We start from the raw sequence: 17854 nt of genomic DNA, 5'->3' as shown, positions 1-17854 counted from the left end.
TTTCAGTCACGCCTTAAATGACAAGCTCTCACATAACCCTGATTCCAGTGGCCCTTGTCAGTCAGTGAATGCTATCCCCAAACCATGCCTGAATTCTGAACACAGCCTGTGATGGCTACAAGAGAATACTGGGTCTGTGAGCCCAGGGCAGCGGCTGAGAGAGGGTGTTTCTTGTCCTGAAACTACGGCAGGGAGGGTACAGGCCCACCTTACCAGCCCTTGTAACAGGAGAGGTGATGGATTTATATTCTGAGCTCAGGGGTTGTGCTTCATGGCTGCTGGGCCTGAGAGGCAGGGCAGGCCACTGCTTTGGTGGCCCAAGAAGGTCCACAGTGATGCCCACCATAGGAGGCGAGCATTATGGATTTCAGAAGAGGCTGTGGGACAGCCTTACTCAGTTATAAGACGTGAGCATCATCAATACCTGGTAGGCAAGATGGAGAATTACTCACTTAACGCTTGGTATCAAAACCCTGCCACGCACGTGAGTCAGACTCCTGTGCCCTCCAGACCTGGAAGGTGGAGGGACAGGCCCTTGTGAAGTGGGGGTTCATGGTAACTCTTGACCTTGAGTGGCCTTGGGAAGTGAACCTCGTCCTCACTCACTGAAAGGGTTGTGAAAGACTGCCTGGCGTCAGTCGTGTCCCTGGCCTTCTGACATGCCGTCTAAATTCATTGCACACCCCAAGTCACTGTGCGGCCTCTGCTCACACCTGTCTCTTCTGAATGCTGTTCTCCCTCACTTCACACCCCTTCACTAACGCTCTATCGGTATGTGACTTCCCAGCCCCCAGCTACAAGATTCTTTCTCGGAATCTATGGAACACTAACATTGCAAGTTGACCTGTCTTCCTGCAGTGTGTGTGTGTGGGGGGGCAGGAGTACTCACCTGATTATGCCCCCCCTGCACTATGGTGGGGGCCGGGGAGATGGCTAATATCAATTACCAACCCAGGAAGCTACCCAGAGGGTGGCAGCAGGCCCCAGGATGCACAGTGTCGTATACCAGCCTGGAGATGAGGCTCTGAAGGCTAACTCCATTGGGCAGCTCTGCTGGCAGCTGGCACCTCTCGGTGACTTGTCTCGGGTTCTCAATGTGCTGGTTTCCACTTTTGAGAGGTTAAGGGAGGGCTCTGTGATATCTTGGTTCCTGGCAGATCTGACCTTGCCCGCCTGCAATGTCAGAGTGGATCTTCCCATCCGGCTACCGGCAGAGCCCCTGTCTTCTCATTAGACCTCTCCAATCTGAGGCGAGCAGGGCCTAGTGGGCAGACACGCTTGCAACATGCCCTCAATTCCAGCACACTTCCGGTCCCCCCAATGACTGTGTCCTCTGATGGCTGAAGTTGAAGTTGCCATCTGACGTTTCCAGTTCCAAGTCTGAAAACCGACTTGATTCACACCTACTGAAGAGCTGTTTTTTGTCTCCAAGTCAGATGGTAAAGAGGAGACGCCCCTGTAATGTGTTATCACTATAAGCCCCCAATGGGACATGATGGCAGGTTAGTGGGTGAGAGAGAGGAGCCCAGCCTAGGAGACCTGGGGTCCAGCCCCGGCTGCCATCAATATTGTTATGTATGGGGATAGTGATCTATAGACTTGCAGTCATTGGCTGGCATTTATTCCAGGGTCAAGCTGCGCTCAGGAACTGTTCTCACAGCCCCTGTTGTCTCCAGGAATAAAGACGATAGAAGGTTTCTATTTATGCCGCACAGCTCGTTACCATGCACAACGGAGGCCAGAGGTGCTGAAGCAGAATCGACAAGTCCCGATTAATTTGCAGAGCTTGAGCATGGGATTGTTAGATTCCTATCCAGTGCCATTGTCTTGGCCGAGTCTCATGGAAGCGGCCTTAATTGCAAATGGCATCAAATGGCAGCAAGGCCAGCAGACGAGAAGGGATCTCGGAGCCCAAAATATTCAGAAAGCAAATGCTGGTGACAGAACTGGGGAGCCACTGACAGCGGCGTTGACCTAACCTGTCTGAAACCCAGGATGTGCCAGGGCAAGGGGGCCATGCCAGTGGTTTAAGGACTCAACTGGGGGAAGAAAGCACATGGCCGCCTCTGAAAAGCAAACACTCATTTCTTCTGATAGCCTTCTTTGTTTCTTACGAGCCCTGTCCTTCCCAGGTTGCCCGCCTCTGGGTCTGGAAACATTAAAAATCACGGACTTCCAGCTGCATGCCTCCACAGCAAAGCGTTACGGCCTGGGAGCACATCGTGGGAGACTCAACATCCAGGTACTAGCCGCTCCATCCATTCCGGTCACGCTGCTGAGTGCTCGGGTCACAGGCACAGGGAGGCCTCCACCCCCCAAGCTTGTGTTGGTGTTACATGGCATGGCGTTTGAAGAGTGTTAGCTGGTTCTCAAGGTGAGGGGGCACTGTAGAGTGGGCCTGTGTGCAGAGGATGGGGCTTCTCCGGAGACAGATGGCAGGACACATGAGGTGTCCCTTTGTCTTCCCTTTGGGTGTCCCCTGTCTAGAAATGACAAAAGCAGAATAAAGAATGCCCACAGGCGTGGACATGACAAGGATGTCCACCACACAGCAGGGAGGTAGCCTCATCTTCTTTCTCCTCCTTGGTAACCACTAGGCCCACCCACGTCATCCAGGCTCTTCTCTGGAACCCCACTGGCTCACAGGGAACATCACATGTGGCCACTTCTCTGAGGTTCTACTGTGAATCTTGGCCCGTAGTACTTTCTAGTCTCCCTCTCTGCTGAGCTTCCCCTGCTTACTCCACAAACCGCTCAAATCGTAACCACGGGCTGGTTACCTTGTCTGTAGGGAAGGCCCTGCAGTCCCCAAAGCAATAACAATCCTGCCGAGCCATGGGATGGGCCCCCTCATTGTTGTAGGAATCAGCTTCTGTGACGGTGCACGGCTGTTCTCTTACACTCAGGTGGAGCACTTGGCTCAGTCAGGGTGTAGGTAGGACTGTCTTTTTTTCAGATTTGAGGGAAAGCCAGGCCTGTGGCAGCTGCCATCTGGATCTTGGCCATTCCTTCTAAGAAGCTCGGCTTGGTGGGCTGGGCCTTTCTTATGTGTATCCCTGGACACCCCTCTTCTGATTTTAGCCTTTTCTTTTAGAGCACCCCCTAATTATCAGGTTTTCTGAAGCTTCTTTAAAAACCAACAGCTGTCACGAAACCCTGGGATGTGGCGACTAGGGAGTGGCTGAAGACACGCCACACCAAGACAAAGCCCTCCTGTGTGTTATAAAAGGGTAAAGATGGACTCTTAATGGTTGACGAGGGGAGATCACTGTGAATCTCCAAGGGTCCCAGACCCCCTACGATGGACTCTAGACCTCTGAGGGAGCAGCTGCAACTTTTTCTTGGCGCACAAGTTACTTTTCTTTTTGCTGTGACCAAATGCCTGGCAATGGTAGCTTCAGGGAGGTTTTCTGCTCGTGGTTCAAGGGTAGAGCCATGGGAAGGGTGTGGAGATAGGTGCTTGAGGTAGCTGGTAACCAGCAGTCCACACTCAGGGAGAGAGAGATGGATGTCGGTGCCCCCTATCTTTCTCATTTTTATTCAGCCCAGAATCTCAGTCCACAGCACAGTGCTGTCTACAGTTAGAGTGACTCTTCCCACCACACTTCATCTACTTCACAGGCTTGCCCCGAGCTCGGTTCCTAGGTGATTCTAGATCCCCCCACAGTATCAATCAAATGAGCCATCGCGGTTTTGTTTATGAGCCCACTCCTTGAGCATGAGCCCCACATGAAGGGGGCCTTGTCTTCTACATGTGAACCCCCCCAGAGTTCAGAACTGCACCCATAATACATGGTGGAGGGGGCAGAGAGGATGTCACCAGAGACTTGGTGAAGTGTGGTGAGAATATGACCTTGTCTTGCCATCTCTGGGCTATACATCCAGCCCCTTGGAGGGGCAGTCTTTACCTGTCTACTTTGTCTTTCATGCATGGGAGGTGTAGCCCAGGACACAGCAAGCTCCCCTCCATAAACACGTGGGCAGAGGCTCACTCTGATGCCTGTCATGAGGAAGGAGAAAGGAGGTGGCTGGACATTACATCAGTGTTGTTTTTCTGCGTGGGGATTTGTCTCTGCTGTGCTAACTTGTTTACCCAGGGCCTTCCTTCTAATGAGGGAACCTCTAGAAGCGACGTTACAGAGCGGAGTTGCTGCTCAAACCCTTAAAGGAGAAGACTTGTTTTGATTCACTATTTAGAGCATAGGGTTCGCCATGGTGGGGAAGGCATGCAGCTGGCAGGATTCAGTCCGTGGCAGTGGGTACTTGCTCATGCCCGTTCACATCTTGGTGGATCCAGCAGTGGAGAGGACGGGAAACTGGGTTGGCCTATAACTTCCAAATGCTTCCATAATCTCTTCTTCAGCAGCACCAGCTGGAGATCAGATATTCAAATACATGAACCTACAAGGGACAATTCGTGATTAGGCCATGAGGCAGCCTCTTTCTGGGGTTGACCAGGGAGGGTAGAACATGGCCCACAGCACACAAGTCTGTTTGTATATGTGTTCATATGCATGCATATATATATATATATATTTACAGTGGTACCTATGCACATGTGTGTGAGGGTCAGAGGTTAACACTGAGTGTCTTCTTCAACTACCCTATTCCATACATCTATTTTTTTTTTTTTTGAGTCAGGGTATTTCTTTGAACTTAGAACGCATTAATTGGCTAAGCTTGCTGGCCAGCAAGCCCCAGAAATTCCCCTTGTTCTTCCCTCCCCAGCACTTAAAAACAATGTGGTAGCAGGGATCATGCTTATGTGGTAAGTGCTTCATAGACAGAACCCTCTCCCTACCCTCATGGGTGGGCTTGGATAAGATCTGCAGAGGCGAACGCTGACTAGGTCAGGGCCCCCCTTTCAGTTCCTGCTTTCTGGAGCCAGCACCGCAGGCATCACGATTTGACAGATCCAGGTGCACAATTAAACCCGCGCTCCAAGAATACATCACCCCCCACACAACAATTAGAACTATGATTTAAAAATAGCCATCTCTTGTCTCACATGTGAGTATTTTGTAGGCGTGTCAAGCTAATGGGATTTTAAGTGTGAGAACCACCAAGGTGTCAGAATTAGAAGTTGCATTTCAGCCCGTCTTCTCGTGCGTCAGGATTTGAGCAAGTTTCATCTAGCCCTTTCCCAGCCCAGGTCTCTGCAGGTACATATCCAGGCCATGGCATGCAGGGCTTATAGGTGGGAATTCTCAAACTGGCTGCGGGTCTGTAGGGGGAATACAGGTGAGATTGTCTCTGGTAAGTCTCAGAAGCCTTATTCATCAGAACCCATGTGCTCCTTGGTGGAGGACCATCTGCTGTGACCTGGCACAGAAGTCACAGGAGGAAAGGCCCCGTTCACTCACTGCATTCATGATACACTTGGCCCTTGACAGAGGGAGAGTGGCTTCGTCTCTAAGAGCTGTCAGCACCTTGCTGGATGATTTTCATGCATTATTTACTTTAACACTAACGGCACAGACAAGAACCATCATTGGCTCCCCTGACGTACACAAAGTAAACCCAGAGCTTGGAGGGACACAGCTAAGGTTTCCCAGGAGAGGCAGCTCACGCATCCAAGCTGCTCGCAATCTCAGAGGGCTGCTCCTCTCAATGTCACAAAATTACCTCGGCAGCTAGGGAGGATCTAGGTGACATCTGCAGGGATGAGTCAGCCAGTACCTCTCTGCTGTCCCTGCCTTGTGCTGACACTCTCGCTGTCTAATGTGTCCTGATTTCCAGGGTGTTCCCTGGACACACTTGCTGGCAGGTACAGGAGGGAGGTCACTGCGGAGCGACATCACTTGGTACTGGCATTTGCTCCACATCGTTCTCCTTCTTTGACATCCATGGAGGATTGCTTCAAGGAAAAGGTCACGGGGGACCCAAGTTCTTCATATATTTTTACATAACCTTCCACATCCTCCCAAATACGTTTAGCCACCTCTGGGTTGCTCTCAGTACTGAATGTAATGTCAGTGAGTATGGCATTGCATCCAAGGAGCAATGACAAGACAGCTGCACCCACTCGGCACTGCCACAGAGTCTGTGTTTGAATGTCTGGGCTCCACGGCTCTTGGCCTGCACAGATGGGGGCAATGATCTGCAGGATGACTAGGTGTGCTGCCCCATGTAACAGCAGCTGATGGGAGTATACTCTGCAGAGGGATGCTGAGGCTGCTGTGTAGTACAGTCCCTTGTTTCCTATTCCTTTGGCTTAGAGTGGTCCAGTCTTCGTTTTTCCTCACTTCCTCTGTGAGTTTTCTTTTCGCCTCCAGAAATCAGCAGCACCCCACCTTCTATTACATATTATAAATGATTCTTTTAAAAGATCAAGCCTAAGTTGTGTTGTGCATGTGTGCATGCATTCGTGCGTGTGTCTCTGTGCATGTGAGCGTGTATGTGTGTGTGTGTGTGCATGTGGTGTGTGTGTGTGTGTGTGTGTGTGTGTAAATCAGAGGTCAACCTTGAGTGTTGCTCCTCAGGTACTGTCCATCTTTTTTGAGACAGAGTCCTGCACTGACCAGGAGATCAGTGATGTGACCAGGTTGGTCAGTCAGCTAGCCCTGGAGATCCTGCCAATCTCCTCCTTCCCAGTGCTGGAGTTAAAGCATGTACCCAGCTTTTCTATGAGTCTGGAAGATCAGACTTAGATTCTTATGTGTGCAATAAGTGTTTTACCAACTGAGCTAATGCCCTAGCCCGATATCAAGTGTCTAAAGCCATTGCCTTGTCTGTGCTCAGATTTAACTGCTCATATTTTTTTTTTATTGATTTGAGTCTTGTGGTTGCAGGCATCAATGCCAATAAATAGTTTTCACTTCAAAGCATAGAGATAGTTTGTTCTGGAGCCAAATGTGAGTGACAATGGCTATAAACAGGGATTTAAGTTCTCTGCAGTGTTGTGTTCAACATGCTAATAGTTTTATGAAGTTTTTCCTATATAGTAACAGGACAAAAAAAGGGAATGAATGAAGACACCTTTTCAACACACCATTAGGAACTTCAGATAATTAGGTTACAGCCAGTCTGGGACATCTCTGCTATAGGTCTCAGATGTTGTCCGATGGCATCCTCAGCCTTTGAGTTGACAGAAACTGGTTGTCTATTGGTACATCCTAAAGGATTTACACTGTAGTTACAAGGATGTTAGGTCAAACACAGAGGTGGGCACTGATGGCTGTTAAAGGGGATGAAGGTAGCCCAAGGTAGTTTGACCTGCAATATCCCAACTCCTCACCATCACTGGAAGTGTGACTCAGTTAATCAACCTTGGAGACTCTTTAAACTAGGTATGGCTTTTGTTCTGGAAGCTTCAGTTCACAGAGAGTTACACAGACTTCTGGAATGACTTGGCTGGAATGGGATTTCCCCCAGGAACTTGGGTTTTACAGGACAGGAGTTTGCAAACCACGAGCCTTCACCGGGACGCACTTGCTGTAGTGTGGCAGAAATAAAAACCATCTCATTTTAAGCAGAGGACTTTGAAAGAATCCCTGTGGCCCAACTTATGACTCTTGCTTTTTTGCCAGCTTTTCCTGTGAACTTCATAATATATGTTTAATGATGAAACAGGGCTTCCACTGGCATCAGTACATAGGGACCAGATTTTCCAAAGGTTTGAAAAAGAGGAGCAGTTGGCAGGATGGGGAAGGTTTGCCCACTCACAGTGTCTCAGTGACTGTTCCTCCAGGGCTCATTGGACCTTTTCCACTGACTTCCCCGCTGTGATCTCACTGACACAGTTACTGCTCTCCTTTGCCCCAGAGGAACCGCAGATTGCCTGGAAAGGAACACTGTAAGCCTCCAAGAGTCTGCAGACGAGCCTCTAAAATATGTTCCGATCCTTTGCCTGTGGTATGTCTTAGGAGTAAGCTAAGGAGTCTTTCGTCAAGGAGATGTAAACACTGTATATCCCCTCTTCTTAAGTTCCCAGTGACAAACCAAAATGGGATTCTACTGACATTTGCCCTGGGGAACTAATGAGTTTATTGGGCTTACTTACATAACATGAGCGTCAGAGTTTGTTTTGGTCTACTTGCATAAACCTAGACATATCTGAGAATCGAGGACCTGCTTTCATCATATTAGTCTGTGGGTCATTTTTTTTGATTACTGATTAATGTGAGAGGGTCCAGTCTACTGGGGGCAGTGCCACCCCTGGGCAGTGGGCCTGGGCTATGTAAGAAAGGCAGCTGTGAGAGCCTGGGGAAGCAAGCTAGTAAGTAGCATTCCTCTGCTGGTTTCCACTTCAAGCTCCTGCCAGGAGTATCCACGTCAGCTTCCCTCTGTGACACACTGTAACCTGTAAGGTAGAATGTGTCCCTCAAGTGGCTTTGGGGTGTAGTGTTTTATCACGGCAACAGAAAGCAAAGTAGGACAGTGGGGGAGGGGATACTTGCAGGAATGTGGGGGGCCCCAAAGAAGCTGCACTGGACAGCCTTTACCCCAGCAGAGACTATGGCTTCTTCACAGCCACAGAGATAGATAGCCCTCCACCCCACTAACCTTCCCCAGCCTTTATAACTGTAGCGCCAGTGAGGTCACATGCAATTGGGGAAGAAATGCATACCAATGACTGAGGAAGTGCTGGCATCTCAGGGGAGGGTCCAGTGATCCTCTGAGGGAACGCCAACAGTCAATGGACCGGATTGAGCTAGTCTCTTGCAAGCATGCACAGCTGTTAGGATAAAGATGTAGGCTGTTTTGCTTAGAGACCCATACTGTACAATACCTGGTACTCAGGTGGCGCATCTAACAGCAGCTCACTACCTGCCCCATCTTCGAAGCATCCTTTGAAGTCTCTTAAGAGCGTTGCTGGGGCTGGTAAACGGTGGTACCCCTGACTAAGTGACTTGTCCTACTGTCGACATGTCACGTGGCTGGAGAGGCCTGAGCAGGTTAATAGCAATTGCCATTTCCAAGTGATGCATTTCTGTCTTGCTCTTTAGACATTAGGCGGGGCTGTCTAACCATGGACACAGCCCACAGGCTGTCCAGCAGAGCTCTGAGTGTGCTCCAACACAAAATCGTCAACGTACTTAAAACACAAGACTTTCTTTCTTCCTTCCTTCCTTTCTTTCTTTCTTCCTTCCTTCCTTCCTTCCTTCCTTCCTTCCTTCCTTCCTTCCTTCCTTCCTTCCTTCTTTCTTTCTTTCTTTCTTTCTTTCTTTCTTTCTTTCTTTCTCCCCCCTCTCTCCCTTTCTCTCTCTTTCTTTTTCTTTTTTGCAATATTGTTTGTAACTCAATTGCATGGATCTTGTGTGTGACCTCTGTAGATGATACTGTCACGTCACAGTGCCTTGCATGAGAGCCGCAGGTCGGACACTCCTGGATTCAGTGTGTGGGTCAAGACAATTCTTATTTGTCCAGTGTGTTCCAGAGAAGCCGAAAGTTTGGAGGTGCCCGTTTTAAAGCTGTAGTTAGGAAGTGCTGCCGTATGCATGAGGACAGAGGACAGGAACTCCTGAAAGCATGTCTGACTTGACTCTGGATGTCACCATGGCTCCTACAATGGTAGGAAAGCCAGCCACAGAGCATAGCTTCCTTTAAAGGGGCATTGTTTTGAGGTCATAAGAAAAGCAGGGTATTGCTGGGCCACCCGTGGTGGTGCACGCCTTTAATCCCAGCACTCGGGAGGCAGAAGCAGGCGGATCTCTGTGAGTTCAAGGCCAGCCTGGGACAGGCTCCAAAGCTACAGAGAAACCCTATCTCGAAAAGGCACACACACACACACACACACACACACACACACACACACACACACACACACACACACACACACACACACACACACACACACACACACACACACACACACACACAAAGAACAACATGGTATATCACAATTACCCACTCTCTACATGCTTAGTCACAGTGTTTGATACGCAGTTATAATGGGCAAGCAGTGTTTAAAAGAATACAATTTGTGTGTTGTTATTTCGGGCATGAGCTAGCAGGCGGCCAGGGTGCTGGGGACGCAGCCCCGCCGCTCCTATTTCAACAAACTTTCAGGAGTTTCTGCTCTCCTTCTACCACGTAGGTCCTGGGGATTGAATTTAAGTCATCAGGCTTGGCTCTCAGCACCTTTCCCTGCTGAATCTGTCCTTGAAGTGAGTTTTAGCCTGGTGTGATGATCACATGGCTGATCTCACTGCTCACACCCGTGGCTTTGCAGAGACATATGATTTGGTGCCAGTGCACCTGGAGTCACACCTCTCCCAGCTAAGAGACATTTTTCCTGGAAAGAAGAGCCTAGAGCTCTGGATCTCTGCAGTTTGCCACTGTGTCTCCCATCCTGCTTGATCGTCCAGTCCTGACGCAGTCTCATGGTGCTCAGCCTCTATTGGTTTCTGGTTATGGGCTGGCCACAAGAGATTTAACTGTGACCCCACAAGCCCTTCCTGTATGCTGCTGTATATGGGGGCTGCTGTGTACTGGGGCTGCTGTGTACTAGGGGCTGCTGTGTGCTGGGGCTTCTGTGTACGGGGGCTCCTGTGCACTGAGTGCTGTGTACTGGGGCTGCTGTGTACTGGAGCTGCTGTGTACTGGGGGCTGCTGTGTACTGGGGGCTGCTGTGTACTGGGGGTGCTGTGTACTGGGGGTGCTGTGTACTGGGGGTGCTGTTTACTGGGGGTGCTGTGTACTGGGGGTGCTGTGTACTGGGGGTGCTGTGTACTGGGGGTGCTATGTACTGGGGGTGCTGTGTGTGTACTGAGGGCTGCCATGTACTGGGAACTGTCGTGTACTGGGAGCTGCTGTGTACTGGGGGTGCTGTGTACCGAGGGCTGCTGTTTCCTGGAGGCTGTTGTGTACTGGGCTGCTATGTACTGGGGGCTCCTGTGTACTGGGGACTGCTGTGTACTGGGGGCTGCTGTGCTTCAGAGACAAAAATAATCCCAGTGAGGATAATTCTGAGTCAAAGCTTGCCCTTCTGTCTCTTCTCATAAAGAAACTTCATTGTGCATCTGGCTTGAAGCTGCAGTCTGGGAGGCAGTGCTAGGTGCCAAAACACTGGAATTTGGGGTATTTGCATGTTTATGGTAATAATGGAAGTGGATATTTTAAACGATGACTCCCTTGGAAAATTCATAATGAGTACTTATCTTAGCAATGGGTATACACTCTCATTTCTTCCGAAGGAGTGTCTTGTGGTTGGACCCTGTAGCACACACCTGAAATTCCAGATCTGGGAGGCAGAGGCAGGAGGACTAGCCGCACAGTGAGTTAGTCTGAGGCCAGCCTTCACTCTATGAGAAGGGAGGAGAATAAATTGGAGGGGGGGCAGAATAAGAGGCTGCAGAGGTGCCCGGGGGTGGAACGTGCTTGCTGCTCTTGTAGAGCTCTGGAGTTTGGCTCCCAGCATTCACGTCGGGCAGCTCACAACCAGCTGTTGCAACTCCAGTTCCTGGGGAGCCAATGCCCTCTCTGGCCTCTGAGGACATCTGCATGTACATGGTACACACGTATGCACTCAAGCACACACAGTGACATAAAGTAAATCTTAAAAAAATAGTCAATAGCAGAAGCAGCTTCCATTATGAATACAGGAACTGCGAGAGGCCATTCGGGGCCAAATGATACCCTGTCTTAAGAAAAGGAGGAGAGTGGAGGAGGGCAAAGAGGGGGGGGAAGAGCAGGAGGAAGGAGCTAGTTTCCACTGTGAACATATTCTTCAGCACAGTAGGGTGATCAAGGTCTGCAGCAATTAATTGAATATTTTAAAATAAGCATATAGAAAGATTTTTTAAGTGTTTCTGGTGAAAACAAATGACTTGTGTGGTTTTAGATGTGCCAGTGTGATGGAGGAAGGTCATTGGTTAAGTAATAAAGAAACTGCTTGGCCTCATAGGTTAAAACATAGGTGGGAGGAGTAAACAGAACAGAATGCTGGGAAGAAGAGGAAGTGAGCTCAGAGGCCATGCTCCCCTCTCCCGGGTAGAGGCGATGAAGCAAGCCGCCAGGTCAGACATGCTGAATCTTTCCCGATAAGCGCACCTAGCGGTGCTACACAGATTATTAGAAATGGGCTAAATTAATACATGAGACTTAGCTTAGAAAAGGCTAGATATAATGGGCTAAGCACTGTTTAAAAGAATACAATTTGTGTGTTGTTATTTTGGGGCATAAGCTAGCCAGGCGACCAAGAGCTGGGCGGCAGGAACACAGCCCGCAGCTCCCTTCAACACCAGTGTCCAGATCCCATCTTCACACATGTATTTGTAGCAACTGTCGTGTTCTACCCCGTAGTTGCACACTGTTTATTGTGTCAGTTAAAAATGAAAGCCAATACAAAAGCGGATGCTAAGAAAAATGTAACGGATGAAATTAGACCTTGACAGAACCAGAGAAGAGGTGGAGAGGAATAGAAATACTGATTTATTCAACTTTCTAAACAACATAGAGAATTAAGTGAGTTCCATCAGCTTAACTGAAAAAAAAAAGATGTGGATCTTTGGAAAGTATAGGAAAGATGAAGTTCAAGCAAAGAAATGGGTCAGTAGCTAAAGGAAAAGCAAAGTCCAAAAATAGAATGTCTAAGCCATGGTGGTGACTCACTGAAAGAGCACTTGTCAACAGGCTAAATGGACCAAGCTCTCCTCTTGACAGGATAGTTGGGGGTGTATCATAAAGTAAATTTAGTCACAAGTTGCAGCTGGTTCAGCCAGAAAACGGAGTGAATTTTGTTCCCTTCCCTTTCTGTGATGGACGGTCTGTAGATGATTTAGCCCAAGGAATGTGTGGCCACCCAGCAGTCTTCTCCCAGGGATTCTATTTCAATCCCATTTTACAGACGGACTGTAACTCTGCCAGAAGAAATGACAATAACCCTAAAGAGACCCTCGTATCCCTCTCTTTGGATGTCAAGACCATTAAGACAGCGAACCAAGAGAAACTGGACATTTTACAGGAAAATCATGCTGGAGAAGTAAAAGGCTAAAGCCTGGTGCCAGCCAGAGGGGGAATTTGTCCCCCAGGAAGAGATTTCACAACACAACTTGTCAGAACATCTTAAGGGAAAGACTGGATCCCGGACAACCATGGGTCAGTGATGGTTGAACCTACAACTTAACCAAGACCGCTCTTGCCCTCTTTTTAAACTTTAAACAACATGTCAGCACCCCAAAGACAGACTTGGGGTGGTCCTGGAAGTTAGGGTCAACTTTATTTGTCAACTTCTTAATGAAGTTAATTCATGTGGGAAGGCCCAGTCCACTGTGGGTGGTACCATTTCCTAGGCAGGGGGTCCTGAACCTTATAAGAATGGAGACATTGAGTTCATCAGCAGCAATCAAGCCAGCAAGCATGAATACGTTCGTTTCTCTCTGCTTTTGACTGTGGAGGTGATGTGGCTAGCTGTTTGAAGTTCCTGCCTTGACTCCCCCACAACAATGGACTATGACCTGCAATTGTAAGCTGAAATAAATCCCATCCTTTTGTAAGTTTCTTTTCTTCATTATATTTTATCACAGCAACAGAATGGAAACTAGGGTGGTGGATCTCCTTATCTGTCCCATTCCCAACGTGGCCACCGTGAATGACTCTCTTTTCTCTGCTTTTCTATGTGGTTTGTCTCTTTAGCTTGGTTTTGGGGGATGGTTGGCTGAGTATTTGTCTGTAGGCCTTCCAGGACCCAGGGTCTGATGTTGATAATTCCAGTGTTAAGGCCACTCTACAGCCGGGTGGTGGCAGCACATATCTTTAATCCTAGCACTCAGGGTAGGGGGCAGAGGCAGGCAGATCTCGGTGAGCTCAAGGCCAGCCTGATCTACAGAGTTCCAGGACATCCAGGACTGTTACAAAGAGAAATCCTGTCTTGAAAAACCAAAAAAGAAAAATAAAGTAAGTAAATAAGTAAGTAAGGAAGGAAGGGAGGAAAGAATGAAGAAGGAATGAAGGAAGGAAGGAAGGGAGGGAAGAAAGAAGAAAGGAAGGAAAGACTACTCTCCTTGGAGATGGAGCTGATGATGAAGCAGGGCAAGGACTTGCGCTTGTGTGAACCTTGGAGTCTGTCCACACTATGCTGTATTGATGGGGTAAGGGGATTTCATGCAGTCTTAATGACTGCTCTTTTTGAAGATTAAACTTGTTTCATGCACATCCAACTATTATGACCAATGCAGTTCTGCGGCTTTAGTGGAACATTCTTTCATTTTATTTCAACGAGCACCTTTCCTATCTTTCCTCATTTTTGAAAACAATACATGCTTCTAGTGCACTTAATAGGTTTTTTTTTTTTTTTCCAGCTATGTTTTCCGTTCAGTCCCTGGCTGTTCACGGACTTCCCTGGCTGCTGCAGGGGAATAATTCAGACGTTAGTTTTGAATTTTAGAAGTGGCCTCACAATCAGTGAGCACGGTTTTCCCAGCTGACTTCAGAGACCAAGGTTTGGCCTGTGCAGAATGCTTTGTTTATAGACACCTGAAAAGATTTCGGTTTATTTTTAGAGATTTATTTTTACATCCATGTTTCTGTGTATGCCCCATGTGTGAAGGTGACCTCAGAGGAGAAGGAGGCATTGGGTCCCCTGGAGCTGGAGTTGCAGGCTGTTGCAAGTCTATAAGAAGATGGGTGCTGGGAACCGGGTATTAGAAGCAAGTGCTCCTAACCGCTGAGCCATCTCTCCCGCCCCCAGGCACCTGAGCAGTTTCATGGGTTTATTGAGCTTGTCTTGGGCTCACTGCAGAGTTTCATGGAAGGGCTGACAGTCATACCACATGATGGCTTCACGTGAACTCCTTAGCTCCGCTAATCAGAGCACCTGCCAACACTCTCTGGCTCTCCCTTACCCACCACTAAAGGTGGGAACTTGTCCGGAACCTGACAAGTCACCATTTCTTTTCATTTTTTCCCCTCCCTCAAAACTACTTTAAAAATGTAACTCTCATTTTACTGTTTTGTGTATAAATAAGCCTGGGCTGTGCCTGCTGAATAGCAGTTGTAAGTCTATTATCTTAGACTTGCTAAATGGTTACAGTTGTTTGGCTATGACTCTTTGATTTGCTTCCAAATGTTTCCTCACAGGGCTGGCTGGGGGTAAAGGGAGATGCAGCTCAGTGATGTCGTCTGAAGAGAGAGTCGCTTTCCATAAAAGCCACCAAGCAAAGCCCTTCACATGACCGCCTGGCCTGTAGGAAGTATTCTGTAGACCTGACTGCCACCAGCCCTGGGATGGGGAACAACTGTCAGATGCTTTTAGTTGTTTCTTGGGGAATTTAAGTACTAGTAAACCATATGGATATATTGCTAAGTATTAATTTATAGCCTTTGGCTGTGCCTTTAGGATTCTGGCTATGGAAGATGAGACTATCAACTCAGTTTTATCCCTCAGATGCTGCCTGACTTCCTGTACACTCCCATTTATTGCCGAAGTGGTTGCTTCCTTAGTATTTGTGAATATGATCAACACATACTCACCCCCTTCTTCATGCATTCAATGAAAATAGTGTCTCAATTTTACTTAAATATTATTACTACGTGTGTGTGTGTGTGTATGTGTGTGTGTATGTGTGTGTGTGTGCATGTGTGTGCAGGTGTGTGTGTGTGTGTGTGTGTGTGTGTGTGTGTGTGTGCAGGCACTAGCTCACATGTGGAGGCCAGAGGACAACTTTTTGGAGTTGGTTCTCTCTTTCTACTATGAGTTACTGGCATGAAATTCAGGCTTGCTCTGCAAGTACTCTTGCCTGCTGAGCCATCTTTGCTGGCCCTGTATCTTAATTTTTTTTTAAAAGTAGATCTATCTTAAGTTTTTTCCTTTTTATGGATACCAAAATATTACTTCCTATTGAGCCAATAAATATGATAACTCTGGAGCATGGAAGTTCATTTTATTTATTTCTTGACCTTTTGTTTTCCTAGAATTGCTCATATTATTAAAAAGATTCCTCCTCCACGTCACACCAAGGCGGAGTCTGTGAAATGGCTTCAGTATACTTTTCTGCAAAGCTGAGGTTTTGAGTGATTTTTTTTTTTTTTTGCTGGCTTTTGCTCTCTGTGTCTCTGTGGCTATCTTTTCAGGAGCCCTGGCTTGTTCACTTATTCATCTGTACAGCTACTATCATGAGACTTCATCATTCTGAGAATTCTATGCTGAAAACCTGCCATAGCCTGGAATTCCCTCTGTGCTCTGAACTGAAGGACCCCATCTCACTGCCGGAAGCAAGGGACTAGGGCTGGTAACCCTCCTAAAACAGCTCTCTGAGGGACAAATGGTTTCAGCTCCTTTCTCACAGACCTGCAGTGGCATTCTAGATTGTGTCTAACAACACCCTCTGGTAATTTTGTGGAAATGCTGCTTGAGCAATAAAATCTGGGGGAGAGGATTGTGAGAATTAAATAACCCAGCCCCCCCCAACTAACACTCTCTCTCTCTCTCTCTCTCTCTCTCTCTCTCTCTCTCTCTCTCTCTCTCTCTCTCTCTCTCTCTCTTTCTCTCTCTCTCTCTCCAGCACTGGAGATCTGGGGTAGCAGATGTGAGAAAGTTTATTTTACCTGGTGGAGCAACAACACAGAGTGGTAGAATCCCTGAGTTCAGAGAATACTTTTTTCTTATAATCTAAATGCAGGTCTCGCCCTCCTTTTTCTCATTGACTGAGTCATGGGTTGGGGTACAGTCTTAACATCACCTGTCACTTACGTTTGTCTATTTCTCAGCAAAAGATCACGCCTGGGTTTATTTATTCCATCCTGTTTATCTTTAAGGCTTTTAAGTTATAAGTCCTTGTCACATTTGTAGACTATGAGGTGTATGGTGAGACCCACCATCAGGGAAGCTTGACTATATTGATAATGTTTTGTGCTACATCCTTAGTTTGGACGGGGGCAGCAAAACTAGCAGGCATTCTCAGGGTCCAGAGTTTGTGTTCATCTGTCATTGAATCTAAGCTTAAGGCCATTTTGTTGTGAAGAAGGGTGGTAATATTTCTATTTTTTACGCTGATGAATCTAAATGTGTGCTTATTATCCCATCACAATGGGTTGATTGTTCAGCATAAAATTCTAGGATAAGAGATCTTTAGAGAATTCTGAATTTATATTCTCTCCATTTTTGTAAATACCGCTGTTGAGATTTCTGTCAGCATCTTTGTTCTGTGTTCTTTGTTTTTGTTCATGGGCGTACATGCATGTGTGTGTGCGCACATGTGTGTGTGCATGTATGTGGAGGCCAGAGGTTGATATCAGATGTTTCCTTCTCTGCTCTCTACCTTATATTTTGAAACAGGGTCTCTCATTGAACCTGGAACTTGCTGATTCAGCTAGACCGGCTGGCCCAAAAGCCATGGGCTCCATTTGTTCTCACCTCCCCAGAGCTGGGGTTATAAGCTTACACTCTCCTGCCCAGCTTTTTTATGGGGTTCTGTGGCTCGAAGTCAGGTCACACTGCTTGCCTGACAAATGCTTTTATTGACTGACCCATCTTTTCTCTGCTTTTGTTTCCTCTTTGGTGGTTTCTGCACCTTCTGTTTCTGATATTATGAAGTGTGATGGTAACATGTCTTAGATTATTCAATGTGTTCTTAGGGTTTTGGAAACTGAAGTCTTTCAGATCGGGAAAATTATCTTACAATTTTTATTCAGTAGGATTTCCTTTCCCCCAAAAATATTTTAGATTTCTTTCTCTGTTTTATTTCCCCCCAACTCTCTAGTTTTGCGTGCTGTTTACTTTCTATGAGATTCCTTCAGCTTCTTCTTTTTACATTTTTGTTTCTAAAATTCAGTCACATTCCTCGTTTTCAAGAGTGCCTTCTTGCTCTTTACTTCTTCCAGAAAGTAACCTGTTCTTGCTTTATACAAGGGAGGTCCCCTTCCAGAGACACCCACTACAATTTCCTAAAGCGCCTTTCTGTTTCCTGGCACA

At 47.5% G+C, this 17854-nt stretch overlaps 1 protein-coding gene across 1 annotated transcript in view; it reads left to right on the top strand.

Moving 5' to 3' along the window:
- Window positions 1-17854, top strand: part of Cpxm2 (carboxypeptidase X, M14 family member 2) — a 115444-nt gene that overhangs the window by 25097 nt on the left and 72493 nt on the right. The window contains exon 3 of the mRNA XM_050137825.1: window positions 2133-2242. Within this exon, the coding sequence (XP_049993782.1) occupies window positions 2133-2242 (110 nt within the window). The remainder of the gene's footprint in view (window positions 1-2132; window positions 2243-17854) is intronic.

The sequence above is a fragment of the Alexandromys fortis genome, unplaced genomic scaffold (assembly GCF_014885135.2).
Source record: "Alexandromys fortis isolate MF-2015 unplaced genomic scaffold, M_Fortis_MF-2015_v1.1 scaffold_3, whole genome shotgun sequence".
Taxonomy (NCBI): Eukaryota; Metazoa; Chordata; class Mammalia; order Rodentia; family Cricetidae; genus Alexandromys; species Alexandromys fortis.
This window is presented reverse-complemented; position numbering and strand designations above follow the sequence as displayed.